The sequence below is a fragment of the Lampris incognitus genome, chromosome 19 (genome assembly GCF_029633865.1).
Source record: "Lampris incognitus isolate fLamInc1 chromosome 19, fLamInc1.hap2, whole genome shotgun sequence".
Lineage (NCBI taxonomy): Eukaryota > Metazoa > Chordata > Actinopteri > Lampriformes > Lampridae > Lampris > Lampris incognitus.
Window position 1 is genome coordinate 20,172,435 of NC_079229.1, and position 16,040 is coordinate 20,188,474.

Sequence of the window (16,040 nt, forward strand, 5' to 3'; positions counted from 1 at the left end):
AGTCACAAAGGCGACCCAATTTCCCCTCGGGGATGAATAAAGTATTCCGATTCTGATACAGATGTGTGTAAAACTCAGTTATAAAGCACAGATACTAGCTGCTGCTGAGAATTGCATGCATGCTGCACACACCAGAGAAGTGTGCATGGGTGAAACTGTTGGAGTATGTCAATTGAGAAAGAAAAAGGAAAAATAGTGCACATTCTTCTCACCTATTTGTGCTTTTACTGCCTGCTGATGTTTCAGTACAAATGACCCTGAGAGCTTTGTACTAAAAACATCAGTCGACAACAAATATCACAAAATGGGTAGAGTTACAAGTGGACTCGTGGATACAGGAGCCCTGGTCTTCAGTCCTCAGTTCCTAATCCTCTGCTGAAAAGTTGCTTTTAACAGTTTTGATTATTAATTATCATTATTATTATTCATAATAAATATAAAAGGGAAGATAAAAAGAGGAGATAAACTGTCAAACTCAATAAGGCAGCAATACGTGAAAGGTTATCTTCTGAAAATCCAGTTGCAGAACATTGTGCAATGGTTTAATTAAGGTGAATGAATACACTTCAAATGTTCTATCAATTACACTATCTAGTCCAAATTCCATATTTCCGCATAACAATAAATCGGGTCAGTAAATTCCAGGCATTGTAATGTTGGCAGTTGCAACACTGAGGCTATAAATACACACACACACACACACACACACACACGCGCGCGCGCACGCACACACACACACACACACACACACACACACGCGCACACACACACACACGCGCACACACACACACACACACACACACACACACACACACACACACACACACACACACACACACACACACACAGAGAGCCAGACGTGTCTGCACACATGCTCAATAGTCTTTCAATGTGTTACTACTACTATTACTGAAACTACTGATTCAGTCGCTACATTCAAAGCTACAGCTTACTGGCGCAGGGCCTGAGAGTAATCACCGTCGTCATGTGGTGATGAGATGCAATGAAATCAACCTATCCTGCAGCAGGCGGGACCAGGAACATAGAGTGATTTCATCTCAGCCCTTACACCACCAGGGACTCGCCGGGAAGACAGCACTGTCTTTACAATGAGGACTTTATCATACCAATGCATGCACAGCTAAATCAAAGGCTACGATTTAGAGAGACTAGTGCTACCACATATGTTCATCCAGGAAAACAAAGCATAGAGCATGTTTCAGAAAACAAAGAGAGGGACAATACAATGAATGATTAATAATGGCTTATCTTTTTCACTGATTAAACTGCGACGATCAACAATAGGTCACTGGGGTTGGAAAGCAGCTCTCTATTGGACTCTGTATCATGTCTAAAATGCATGAAATTATAAAACCAGCCCATTAACATATAATGAAAGACGTTATAATAGAAAAGTTATTACATACACTGGCAGGTGAACACTTTCTCCCACTGACATCTTTAATTTTGCTTCTGGTCTACTTTGTGAACTTAGAACACATAAACTACACCATTTGTCACTCCATCACATCATTAAAAATATCTTAAACAGTAGAAATTTGCCTCTCCAGTGAGGGATTTGTTACTGGTTGGCAGTCTCGTCAACAGCCCCAGGGATTTTATGGACTTTTTTAGATAGTGATTAATTTTTGGACTTTTTGGACCGATACTGCTTATTGGTACTTTTTGTTATTTTTTAAGAGAATAAACAAAACAAATTAAGAACAGAATTAACATTGCAATGGCCTGGCAGCCTGTCCAGGGTGTCTCCCTGCCTGCTGCCCAGTGACTGCTGGGATAGGCTCCAGCATCCCTGCAACACTGAGAGCAGGATAAGCGGTTCGGATAATGGATGGATTAAAATTGCTTATTTTCACATGTCTGGACAGAGCGTTACTTTCAATCATCAACCCATGTTTAGTTAGCTCCGTGTAGGCTCCAGGCTGCTAGCATACGTAATATACCTGACGTGGATGGGCAGCAAGAGATGAACTACAAGCTAGGCAGTCAAACTGTGCATTTCTCCACCTGTATTTGATGGACTTTAGCTAGATGTTTCGAAAGATTGCTTGTGTTTCTGCCCTTACGTTGTACTTTACATTACATTACATTACAGTAATTTAGCCGACACTTATATCCAAAGCGACTTACAATAAGTGCATTTAACGTAGGAAATCAGGAGTACTACCAGTCATCAGAGGTCGTAAGTGCATCTTCTCTATAAACAAGCATCTAAGAGCAAAACCAGTGCCAAAGTAAAAGCGCAAGAAAGAGTTTTTTTTTGGTTTTTTTTTTAAATGAGTGAATACAATAAGTGCTAAGAGCAAGTAACAGGGTAGTAGTTCTTGAACAGGTGAGTTTTCAACCTGCGCCGAAAGATGGGCAGCAACTCCGCTGTCCTGACATCAGTGGGGAGTTCATTCCACCACTGTGGGGCCAGGACAGAAAAGAGCAGTGACTGGGTCGATCAGCAGCAGGGGCCTCTGGGCGACGGGGCAACCAGGCATCCTGAGGCAGCAGAGCAAAGTGATTGAGCGGGGGCATAGGGCTTGACCACAGCCTGGAGATAGAAAGGAGCTGTTCCTTTCACTGCCCTGTAGGCTAGCACCAGAGTTTTAAACTGGATGCAAGTAGCTACTGGGAGCCAGTGTAGGGACACGAGAAGGGGAGTTGTGTGGGAGAACTTAAGGCGGTTGAACACCAGACGAGCTGCAGCTCTCTGAACAAGCTCCAGAGGTCTGATGGCTGACGCCGGAGCGCCAGCAAGGAAGGAGTTGCCGTAGTCCAGCCAGGAGATGACCAGAGCCTGGATGAGCACCTTTGCCATCTCGTCAGTGAGGAATGGGCGAATCCTCCAGATGTTATAGAGGAGAAATCTGCAGGAGCGAGTAACCGATACAACGTTTGCAGCAAATGACATTTGGTCTTCCAGGATCACACCCAGATTCCTCGCAGTCCGAGTTGGCGTCACCATGGTGTTGTCAATGGTGATGGCCAGGTCTCGGTGTGGGCAACCTTTCCCCGGGAGGAACATCAGCTCTGTCTTGTCCAGATTGAGCTTCAGGTGGTGTGTCGCCATCCACTCCAAGATGTCAGTCAAGCACGCAGCAATGCGCGTCTCCACTTGTGTGTCAGAGGGAGGAAAGGACAAGATCAGCTGGGTGTCATCAGCATAACAATGGTAAGAGAAGTCATGTGAGCAAATAACAGAACCCAGGGATGTCGTGTACAGGGAGAAAAGGAGAGGACCCAGAACTGAACCTTGTGGAATGCCTGTAGTCAGTCTGCGAGGCTACGACACAGATCCCCTCCATGTCACCTGGTCGGAATTATTGTCACAAGTGTTGTCGACACTGACAATACTTGTGGCGACTCTAATGAAGTATAACCAGACTTTTTGATCGTTTAGTTACCTCTCTGCCATTGTCACTAAGAGCGGGCACTGTGTGTGTGTGTGTGTGTGTGTGTGGGAGGGGGCGCATGTGCGCGTCTGTTCGCACATACAACAGGCTCTGAAAGATCTCTCTTTCGACTGGGTTGGGAATAGTGAAAATGCATCACAGACAAATGTCTTAATCTTATTGCAAATTAAAAACGAAGTTGGTGAGATAATTACATTACATTACAGTCATTTAGCCGATGCTTTTATCCAAAGCGACTTACAATAATTACATTACAATCATTTAGCCGATGCTTTTGCTGGTGGTCCCAGGCTCCCCCCAGAGCACCATATCAATACCGAACTTAGTGCGGACACCCAGCCGGAACAGTCCGCTGCAGCCCAGAGCTCAATCAATCCGCCAGCCTCAGCCTCCCGGTGACTTGGTTTACAGGCACATGCCACCACGATAAAAGGTGCAAGATAATGTTTATGTAGCCTAAATAAATGGGATCAGGAGAAATTAAGTTTATTTTCTTAATTTCTCCAATACCGATAGCAGAACCGTTAATGTAGGCGCTTTTCAATACTAGTGTCTTACCGGTGCCTGTTTAATACCAGGTTTTGGTACCGATCCTTAACCGTGTTGATTCGTCTCTTTCTTGTACTTGGTCAAACAAACCAGAGCCATATTATTACCAAGTAGGTACCCAACCATATCTAACCAGTGTGTGAGAAAATGGTGACTTGCCCCTACCCCAGACTGTATCATGACTAGATTCACACAGAAGAAAAACTTGCTGAGTCATTATGATTCATTATCAGATACTCCACATGATAAAAGCAGCATGCAGATGCAGTCATATAGAATATGGGGCTGTTTAATGAATCTCTATAAAAATGTCTGGGTCATGAGACACTTACAGGGCTCTATATTACTTTCTCATTGTCATATCTAAGGATTTAGTGCATCCATTGTCCATAGTTTGAGAAGCAATAACACAATAATGTATCATTGTGCCTTGGAGAAATAACGAGTTGAATAAAATTGGGAGTACATTCTGCCATCAAGAACCATGAACCATAGACCTATTAGCTTAATAAATGTTGACTGTAAAATATTATCTAAGATACTAGCACTGGGGCTAGATAAGGTTTTATCGCACATTATTCACAGAGATCACATGGGATTTATAAAAAACAGGACATCAGTGGGATGATTTCCGGGTCATGGCAGAGTGAGGACGTCTTTCCAAAGCTCTCCTCATCTTCTGTATAATTTATTCCTTTAAAACACGCTTTTTCTTGACTTAAACCTGCGCCGTTTTATAACTATCAGTATTATTATCGTTATGATCATTGTTTGACATGTAACAATGTCTACCAAAAGCAGCAGGGTTAAAAACACCAACAAGCTCAAGCAGACCAGCCATCCATCCATCCATTATCTTAACCTCTTATTCTGCTCTCAGGGTCGCGGGAGCCTATCCCAGCAGTCATTCCAGCAGGCGAGGAGACACCCTGGACAGGACATCACTTCGTTCTTCGTCACTCCCAGTGGAAATCTTAGCATCTTCAACTCTGCCACCTCCAGCTCCGCCTCCTGTCTTTTCGTCAGTGCCACTGTCTCCAAACCATATAACATAGCTGGTCTCACAACCATCCTGTAAACCTTCCCTTTAACTCTTGTTGGTACCCTTCTGTCGCAAATCACTCCTGACACTCTTTTCCACCCACTCCACCCTGCCTGCACTCTCTTCTTCACCTCTCTTCTGCACTCCCCATTTCTTTGGACAGTTGACCCTAAGTATTTAAACTCATATGCCTTCGTCACCTCCACTCCTTGCATCCTGACCATTCCACTGTCCTCCCTCTCATTCACGCATAAGTATTCCATATTGCTCCTACTGATTTTCATTCCTCTTCTCTCTAGTGCATGCCTCCACCTCTCCAGGCTCCCCTCAACCTGCACCCTACTCTCGCTACAGATCACCATGTCATCCGCGAACATCATCGTCCATGGAGACTCCTGCCTGATCTTGTCCGTCAACCTGTCCATCACCATTGCAAACAAGAAAGGGCTCAGAGCCGATCCTTGATGTAATCCCACCTCCACCTTGAACCCATCTGTCATTCCAACCGCACACCTCACCATTGTCACACTTCCCTCATACATATCCTGCACCACTCCTACATACTTCTCTGCAGCTCCCGACTCCCTCATACAATACCACACCTCCTCTCTCTGCACCCTGTCGTATGCTTTCTCTAAATCCACAAAGACACAATGTAACTCCTTCTGACCTTCTCTATACTTCTCAATCAACATTCTCTAAACAAATATTGCACCTGTAGTGCTGTTTCCTGGCATGAAACCATACTGCTGCTCGCTAACTGTCACCTCTCCTCTAAACCTAGCTTCTATTACTCTTTCCCATATCATCATGCTGTGGCTGATCAACTTGATACCTCTTTAGTTGCTACAGTTCTGCACATCGCCCTTGTTCTTGAAAATCGGTACCAGTATGCTTCTCCACTCCTCAGGCATCCTCTCACTTTCCAAGATTGTGTTACAAACAATCTAGTTAAAAAATCCCACTGCCATCTCTCCTAAACATCTCCATGCCCCCACAGGTATGTCATCAGGACCAACTGCCTTTCCACTCTTCATCCTCTTCATAGCTGCTCTCACTTACTCCTTGCTAATCCACTGAACTTCCTGATTCATTATCCCTACATCATCCAACCTTCTCTCTCTCTCATTTTCTTCATTCATCAGCCCCTCAAAGTACTCCTTCCACCTCCTACCACTGTTCTACCTCAACAGTGGACAACTGCTATTAAAACCTAAGCATACATTTTACAAATTCGGTGATAAAGCAGTCAGGTTTCTTGCTCATCAAGCCCACCAAATGGCAGCTTCGCACCAAATATCCCAAAGTAAGACCGCCTCGGGCTCTGTGACTCTGTGACCACAGACCACAAGGGGATTAATGATGCCTTTACGGCATTCTATGCTAATTTATATTCATCTGAATATGACAATGATGTTTCTAAATCAGTCTTTTTTTTGAGAATACAATTTTACCAACACTTAATGACTCAGAAGGGTGATCTTGATAGCCCCTTGACATTGGAGGAGGTCTCAGAAGCCATCAAAAGTACGCAATCTGGTAAATCCCCAGGACCAGATGGATTCCCAGCGGATTTTTTTTAAGAAATTCACAAAGGAGTTATCTCCATAATTATTGTCTATGATTATTGAATCCTTTTCAAATGGGAATCTCCCTGAAACCCTGAAAATCAGGTCTCTATTTGTCTCCTGCATAAAAAGGGCAAGGACTTTCTGCTGTATGAATCGTATAGACCAATTTCTCATCGAAATGTTGATTATAAAGTCTTTGCTAAATCCCTTGCTAGGCAGCTCGAGAATGTTCTTCCTGATCTGGTACTGCCTGACCAAACCGGCTTTATTAGAAACAGGCATTCCGGTCGAATGTTCCTGACCTTGTGATATCCTTAGACTCTGAGAAGGCTTTTGATCGGGTGGGGTGGGAACATTTATTTAGGACTGTGAGAAATTTTGGAGTTGATCATGACTCTAGATCATGGGTTAAACTATTATATGAATCCCCTTAGCTTCTGTCCATACGAATGACTTAGATTCACGATATTTCCCATTACATAGATCAATCAAGTTGCATTTTTTATAGTGCTTTTCTAGCTGCAACAGGTGGATCTAGAGCCACCAGACAGGGTTGCCCTATGAGTCCCCTGCTCTTTGCGCTCGCCATCAAGCCACTTGCTGCTTCTCTGTGTCATTGCCAGGCCTAAGAGGGATAACCCGAGGAGATACCATGCATAAATTATCTCTTTATGCTGATGACCTCCTTTTTTATATTGCCAACCCATGCTCTTCGCTACCGCATGCCCTGTCTATTTTGGAACAATTTGGAAGGTTCTCAGGTTACAAGTTGAACTTAGAAAAAAAATTAACTTTATCCTGTAAACCCAATGGCCCTCAATATCCCAGCTATATCATTTCCATTCAAGAGAGTGACATCCCACTTTAAATATCTTGGGGTGGTGGTACCTCGCTCCTTTCAAATGCTATTTAGATTAAATTTCACACCTCTGATCGAGCGCAAGCAGGACATACACTGCTGGCGCTCCTTACTGCTATCACTAGCTGGCTGGATTAACCTAATTAAGATGAATATTTTTCCTAGATTTCTCTATTTGTACCAAAGTATTTCGATTTTTATTCCTAAAAAACATTTTTTAATCACTGGACCAAATCCTCACTGGATTTATATGGGATGGCAAAAGTCATTTCTACAAAGGCCGAAAAAGTTAGGAGGTATGGCCATGCCTCACTTTCTTCACTATTATTGGAATAGCGATATCAAAAACATTATAATGTGGGTCAGGGATGGTGCAGAAGCTCCAGTTTGGGTAAATTGGAATCTTTTAAATTGAAACTCCCATCCTTAATCTTGGCCCCTTTACCACTTAGTGCTGGCTCTTCTGAAAATCCTGTAGTTAACCATACATTAAAGATGTGGGTATAGTTTCGCAAAGATTTTGGGTTGCAAAATGATTCACCTCGGGCTCCTATTTTTGTAAATCATCTTTTCACCCTCTTTATGTCAGACCTGGCTTTTCGGGCCTGGCATGGGAATGATGGCGTTAGAGTTGTTAAAGATTTATACAAAAAGGGGGTATTTGCATCATTTGAACAGTTGTACGAAAAGTATGCCCTGCCACGCTCCCATTCAGTACCTTCAGATTAGGCACTTTGTACAAAAAGGCTACCACCCTTTCCCAGAGCAACCTCCAAGTACCCCCCCTCCGATGCCCTTTTAGGATTTAATACTAGTTTCAAAGATGCCATCTCCTGGATATATGATGTAATTAGTGTGCATATTTATATTTAGGTTTCAACAGTTTGTGTGTGATGTGAAGGCGTGCTTATTCTGTACATTGTCATGTATTTTAAAAGTTCAACGGTGGATTTGATGACGGTGATGTTGAATGAAGTACAGTTAAGATGAATAAACCTATCAGTTAAACATGTTGGCCCTTGATTTTGGTATAAAAAGAAGGCGGTGTGATTTTGAATGAACAAAAGTTACAGCGTGCTACTCAAATGAATGGGGCTAGAGCACTGTTAGGTTGTAATAGAAGTCAATGAGACAAGATGGCCGCCCAAACTTTTAACTGTTTTATTTTAGTGATTCACACTCGGTCATATGAACGTGTTTTACCAAGTAATGGCTCCCGGTCATATCTAAAAGGATAAGCAGTTTGGATAATGGATGGATGGATGGATATCTGAAGGGACAACCTAACCATGACAAGGACCTGATGGACACTACATCTGTAACTGTTACCATGGACTTATGCTCATCACTTTAATGTACCAAATAACTGCCTTTCTTATGTCTATGCCTGGATGGACACCTGCTGGTATGTGTTTCTATTTTTATTTTGTCTTTATTTTTTTTATGCTGTTGCGAAACACAATAAAAACTTTAAACGAAAAAAAAAGAAAAAGAACCATGAACCATGTATGACCTTTATGAAACAGCTTAAGAAAGTGGTGTGAAGGCAAGGTGAACTGCCATCCATCCATCCATCCATTATCCAAGCCGCTTATCCCAACTGTGGTCGCAGGATGCTGGAGCCTATCCCAGCAGTCATTGGGCGGCCGGCGGGGAGACACCCTGGACGGGCCGCCAGTCCATCACAGGGCCCTATTTAAATATAAGTCTATGAAAGGCAGTGAAGGAGACCCAGAAAAATCTGAAGAGGTACCAGAAAGAATTTAGGACTTATAAGTTGGAGGTGGGCAGCAAGGTGGTGGAGTGGTTAGCGCGGTTGCCTCACAGCAAGAAGGTTCTGGGTTTGAGCCCCAGGGTAGTCCAACCTTGGGGGTCGTCCCAGGTCGTCCTCTGTGTGGAGTTTGCATGTTCTCCCCATGTCTGCGTGGGTTTCCTCCGGATGCCCCGGTTTCCTCTCACAGTCCAAAGACAAGTAGGTCAGGTGAATCGGCCATACTAAATTGCCCCTAGGTATGAATGTGTGTGTGTGGGTGTGTGTGTGTGTGTGTGTGTCGGCCATGTGTGATGTCCTGGCGGCTTGTCCAGGGTGTCTCCCTGCTTGTCTCCCAGTGACTGCTGGGATAGGCTCCAACATCCCCATGACCCTGAGAGCAGAATTGGCAGTTCGGATAATGGATGGATGGATGGAAGTTGGAGGTGTGAAGCCACCCAACAACTCAGGTGATCTGCCTAGAAATTATATCTAAGTGAGTATTTGACCCAACCCAATGGCATAGGTGGGACAAATAAGGGACAAAGGTGCTTAGCTTTGGACATCTTATGACAAATCGGGGAGGTAGCTCCCTCAAATCCAAAACAAATATCATCTAGTCTGAGTATTAGCCAGTATTATCCTGTCAGACTGCTGCATTCAGTTTGCACAGACCTGATCAGTCTCATGTCTGTGCAATCAGTGACACCTCAGCTCTCCAAGGTTGAGGAGATACATGTTGGTCGATGTGGAACGAAGGGAAGAGCGTACAAAAAGCTCTCATCACTCACCAAATTGCTCTTCTTCTAGATGGACTTTGCAGAACCAGAGCATGCAGCGGACTGCCTGGCCATACTGTTGCTCACTTGCTCTTCCTCTATTTTCCTTGCAGGGAAACCACACCGACTGCCGCCGCCATCGGTGATTAACAAAAGCCCTGCAGTCACCAATAAAAAGGCTCATTTCTCTCTGCTTTGCCCTGTGGAGGCTGCTGGAGCAGCAGTCCTCCAAGAAGAGGAAAAAGGGCCGAGACCACAGACAGGAGTTCTTTTAAGATTGGTCGCATGTTTCTTTCCATCCTAAAGCCTTTTAATCAAATACACTTTTTCCAATTTTCTCTAATATTACTTATTCCCTTGGGTTGCCACAGTGTTTATGAGAGAATCAATTCTGACCCAGAACACTTCATAGGATGATAAGGGGGCCAACAAAAGGCATTTTGACTGCAGCCTCCTCAGATTCTGTACAACAACACAATGTAGGAAAACAACAGCAGCAAGAGCTTCTCCATCACTGACAAATCCAAACACATACCAGGTGTTGCAGCTGTTCTTAATGGTAGCACCAGGCTGGTAGGTCCTGTCTCCTTGCACACAGGGGCACACGGCGATAGGCACACACTGGCCATGGCGGTCTTGTACTAGTCCCAGGGGGCATTGGCACCCTGGCACACAGCTCCTACCACCATCACTATTATCATCACAGCCCCGGCCTTGCTGCAGGTCGGAGCAGGAGACACCACATGCACGGCCACATTCCTGGTACATCTGCCCCCCCGAACACTGCACCGCTGGGGAGAAGAGATATTTTATTTAAGTGAAACTTTTATGATAAATATACAATAAGTGTCAAGTAGCCAAGGTAGACAATGCAGAAACACATTTAAACACTTAAAGGCACATACTGATGTTTTTGCGTGTTAGCCTATTTGCTAAAAAATGGAGTTCACATTATATTACTACCAACCCCTTTTCAAAGCATACCATAGTGTTTCAGATGTTTAGACAATTTTTTCCTACCTTTAAGGAGCCATTGGTTTGAGTATCATGGAGTATGATCATCATACTCATGGTATGAGTACCAACTTACAGAGGCTTGAAACTTTATTGAGATAAGACAGCAAACTTTTTAATGCAAGAAGTTATGAAACTCAGATGATCTCTTTTACAATGTCCATATTTGAATATAGATTATCTTCAGGAGTTGATTTTATAACATATGCATGCTGTTCAACTGCTGACTCATAAATCTCAGATGTCCAAGTGTGCTGAAACGCACCCACCAGACGAATTAACACTACAATCCATGCTATCGGCTGCATTGTCCGACAAAGATAGCATAACCTTAACAAAAATAAATAAATTACTCAGACAGAATTTTCACTTTGATGGATTACTGATCTCAAGCAAGGTTCAAGTCTCTGCAAACCGATTATCATTTGGTATTTAAATGAATGGAAACCAATGGCTCACAGAAATATGGGAAAAAGCTAAAATACAATTGTACGCTTTGGAAAAATTGCCAGTAGTGCTGTCCAGTATACACCATTTGTAACTTACTAGGCTGAAACATGCAAAACATCAGTACGTACCTTTAATAACTACACTTATTGTCACAAAAGCATTATTTATTTACTCCCATCTATAAACTCCCTACCACAAGCCATCTTGTCTAACCCTCAGGTTTCTTTAACCAGTACTCTAGGTTAATGTTACCAATACTGTTGTAACAGGTAATGGCATGAGGCGCCCATTAGATCTATAGGACTTCTTTATGCCTAGAGGTGTATGTAACTTTAATCAGAGAATTTCTTCATCAATTAAGAGAACGAGAAAAATTCTGACAAGTGACCGAGTAAACAATATGAGCATAGCTATAGCTATATAAACTCCAGCAAGAGAAGATGCTCCTGCTGTAACCACAACAGGCCATCCTGATGAAGCACTGAGCCGGTAGCTTATCTACTTACGGCAAAATGTGGTGTTTCGCCAGTGGACCAGCATGCCCTCCTGGGCACAGTGGCGGGCATAGGCGGTGAGGATGGGACAGTGGCAGGCCTTCTGGGGGGAACAGCTACACACCTCCGACAGACACAGGCGCAGGTAGGGCTCCCTCTCTACCACATCATGACAGACCTGCAAGACCGGTAGAGAAAGAGAGGGAACAGGAAGGAAAGAAAGAAAGAAAGAGAAAGAAAGAAAAGAAAAAGTTTAAGGCTACACTATGCAAGTATGGCAGGTACTGGTGCTTGTTTGCCGCAAACGGTATTTCCTCACTGGCTTCAGTATATATAGGCTCCTGTCATATATAATCACAAAGGCTGCCACGTATCAACCTATTCAAAACTACTGAAGATGGGTGTCCAGGTGGCGTGACGGTCTATTCCATTGCCTGCCAGCACGGGAATCATCGGTTCAAATCCCCGTATTACCTCTGGCTTGGTCAGGCATCCCTGCAGACACAACTGGCCGTGTCTGCGAGTGGGAAGCTGGGTGTCCTAGTCGCTGCACTAGTGCCTCCTCTGGTAGGTCAGGGCGCCTGTTCAGGGGGGGAGGGGGAACTGGGGGGAATAGTGTGATCCTCCCACGTGCTATGTCCCCCCGGCAAAACTCCTCACTGTCAGGTGAAAAGAAGCAGCTGGTGACTCCACATGTATCGGAGGAAGCATGTGGTAGTCTGCAGCTCTCCCTGGATCGGCAGAGGGGTTGGAGCAGTGACCAGGATGGCTCGGAAGAGTGGGATAATTGGCCGGATGCAATTGGGGAGAAAAAGGGGGGGGGTATATTTTAAAAAAACTACTGAAGACACATTTGTGCTCATCCTTTCTTAGTGCGTGAGAGCCTTTTTTTCTTACTGACTGTTGCAAGATCAGACATTTATGTGAATTGTGAGAAAGAAACACACCAGACAACCTGTAATTCTACCTGCAAAACAATTTGTGGTGCATAAATAAATAATTGCATAGTGTAGCTTTAAGGCTTGGTGAAAACAAGAGAATAATCAGTCCTCTTTATCTCATAATTTTCCACTCCCAAAATTTACAAGGACATCTCCATGCAAAGTATGGTTTCATTGATGGTTGGCAAAGCTTATCTGGTCTTGTGAGGAGCTCATGTTGGAGTAATGTACTCATATTGGCTTGATACCCATCATACTTTTCTTTAACAATTAAGAACCTATAAATGCTAAGGGGCTCCAACAGTTCACATGCATGTTTCCACCTAACTAACCCTTGTTACATGTACTATATACCCCAAAAAAAAAACTTTCTACAAATAGCAGGTTCTCTTTCACGACGATAGTATGAGTAAATTGCCCAGGACATTCATGCTAGAATTATCATATTACAATGCCCCCTTTCCCCCCTGTCTATGCACACACACACACACACACACACACACACACACACACACACACACACACACACACACACACACACCTGGAAGATGGGGCTGTGTATGACAGAACATAGACTCTCTGCATAGTATCTCCGCTGGGTGTACGTGGTGCAGGGGTCTGATGGGGCCCCACTTGGTAAGATACAATGCTCTGTGAACTTGGCTGCAAATGAGGAGATGCTGTTCTCCACATCTCCTTCTGGTGTGGTGAAGTCATCATGCTGGTTCCAGGTCAGCGTGCCACATAGTCCACGTACCTTGAATACACAGCATGCACACATGAGAAAACAGCTGCCTAGCAAGTCAGTGTTACGGTGCCTCTGTAACACCGACTCAAACAAAAAAGAAACAACACTGCACAGTAATACTACTGTTTCTAAGTACTCTGCTGTAACTTTTTCATCTTTTATCATCTATCCTTGGATGAGCTCCCATCTGCTGTCATTTTGCATTTCTTTTAGTTAAAAATTATAAAAGTCTACTTTAGTTAAAAGTACTTTAGTTAAGTTAATTTTGGGATTGAAATTGATACAGGTTTAAATTGTGCAAGATCAATTCAAGTGTGAATGTTACCTTGTTTGCAAAACCAGGTTGCAGGGTGATGAAGGCTAAGGGTCCGTCTAGGTGCCAGAGCAGCTGGGCCCCAAATGTTTGGACCAAGAGAAAGGAGGAGGAGACCCTACGTACAACCAGATCCCCTGTCACGAGAGGCAATGCCTCCCTCTGACCATTTAGCGTCGCTGTGCCTGGGGTGATGGTATCAAATTTAAGGCAACAAAAGACACCGTCTTTTGACACTGTCTTCTGAGGAATGCAACTTCATGATATTGTATTCTTGCAATGAATACCAATATGTTTGGCTGCCTCTGCTTTAAGACTAAGAATTTTGGCTAATAACTTTATAATACAATGCAATCCATTAAGAGGCTATTGTCATTGCTAGGTAATCAGAGTCACACGGCAAACACAAATGATTAGACTGTATCTATATACAATTGAAAAGTCCCCCCCATTGCTACCAGCACTCACTTACCGGTGTCAGTGATAGTGACAGTTGTACGGAGAGCCATGACTGACAGCTCTCTTAGGCAACCCAGCCCTCCTCCTTCTCCTCCTCCTCCTCCTCCGCCACCGGCCACACATTCCCCGCAGCGCACACTCACCACCAGTTTTCTGTCAACAAAATCCTAAACACACCAGTAACATGTATGAGTAGTGAACACAAACACACCATTGTAGAAATTCCATTCACCCATTATCCTGCTCTCAGGGTCGCGAGGACGCTGGAGCCTATCCCAGCAGTCATTGGGCGGCAGGTGGGGAGACACCCTGGACAGACCACTAGGCCATCACACAAGGCCCACACACACACACGCACACACACACATTCATACCTAGGGGCAATTTAGTACGGCCGATTCACCCAACCCACGTCTTTGGACTGTGGGAGGAAACCGGAGGACCCGGAGGAAACCCACGCAGACACGGGGAGAACATGCAAACTCCACACAGAGGACGACTTGGGACGACCCCCAAGGTTGGACTACCCTGGGAATCGAACCCAGGACCTTCTTGCTGTGAGGCGACCGCGCTTAACACTGCACCACCGTGCCACCCCCATTGTAGAAATTATCAAACATAAATGAGTGTATCAGAAAATACATTACACAACACATGAACTGTGTGTGTGTGTGTGTTGTTGTTGTTGTTGTTATTGTTATAGCCCTCACCTCCACAGCAGTGAAGGGACAGTCTCCCCCTTGCAGCGAATACCTCTTCTGGTCAAAGGTGGTGACCTGTAGCGCCCCCATTAGGCTGCACTGGGCAGCACATCTCTCTCCTGTGCAGTGCCACTGGCCTGCTCGGCACACACTGTGTATCAGATGTGTGTGATGAACAACGGAGATGTCAAAGAGAGACAGAGAAGGAGAGAGAAATTGTTTGACAGAGGGAAGGAGAAGGGAGTTGATGTTCTTGCATGTGCATGTTTTCTTGCACATGTACAAACACACACACACACACACACACACACACACACACGCACACAAATGCTTGCTGGTAGTCCATCGAGTCTGATGATGACATCCCTCCTTGCTAACTGTGTGTTCTTTGATGACTGTAGAGTCCAATTCTTGATCCATAAGTTTTATTGCACATTGGGCATATGAAGTCTGAGTTAGTGGGGGCAGGCATGGTTTTGTGTCTCCTTAGTCTTTTCTCTTGTTTTTTCACATTCCTCTCAATTTCCAGCTGTTTTATACTTCTGTGGCAGATCTCCCACCAGTTGGAACGGTTGATGGCAGCTTGCTCCAGTCTCAAGGGGTCGATACATCTGGGCCACCAGATGAAGCCAGATGAATCCAGATGAAGATGTGTTGTATCGGTCACATGGCATGACTGATACAACATGGTCACGCCATGTGATCCCCATGATTTGCTGCAGACACCTTATGTGGAACCACTCCAGCAACCTTAGGTGTGGCTGTATGTGATCCAGGCTTCACAGCTGTATAGGAGAGTTGTGATGCAGACGGCTTTGTAAATGGCAATTTTGGTGTGCAGATGGAGGTGTTTGTTTTGGAAGACCTTACGTCGGAGTTTGCCGAAGGCTACAGAGGCTTGTTTGATTCTATTATGAGTTTTGTGATCAGTGTTGCAGCCCTCAGAAA

At 44.3% G+C, this 16,040-nt stretch overlaps 1 protein-coding gene across 1 annotated transcript in view; it reads right to left on the reverse strand.

The window, feature by feature from the left end:
• sspo (SCO-spondin) overlaps nucleotides 1-16,040 on the reverse strand; it is a 172,151-nt gene that overhangs the window by 134,186 nt on the left and 21,925 nt on the right. The window contains exons 12-17 of the mRNA XM_056299211.1: nucleotides 15,102-15,243; nucleotides 14,405-14,558; nucleotides 13,945-14,117; nucleotides 13,413-13,628; nucleotides 11,943-12,108; nucleotides 10,508-10,763 (exon numbers count right to left, since the gene is read on the reverse strand). Of these exons, the coding sequence (XP_056155186.1) occupies nucleotides 10,508-10,763; nucleotides 11,943-12,108; nucleotides 13,413-13,628; nucleotides 13,945-14,117; nucleotides 14,405-14,558; nucleotides 15,102-15,243 (1,107 nt within the window). The remainder of the gene's footprint in view (nucleotides 1-10,507; nucleotides 10,764-11,942; nucleotides 12,109-13,412; nucleotides 13,629-13,944; nucleotides 14,118-14,404; nucleotides 14,559-15,101; nucleotides 15,244-16,040) is intronic.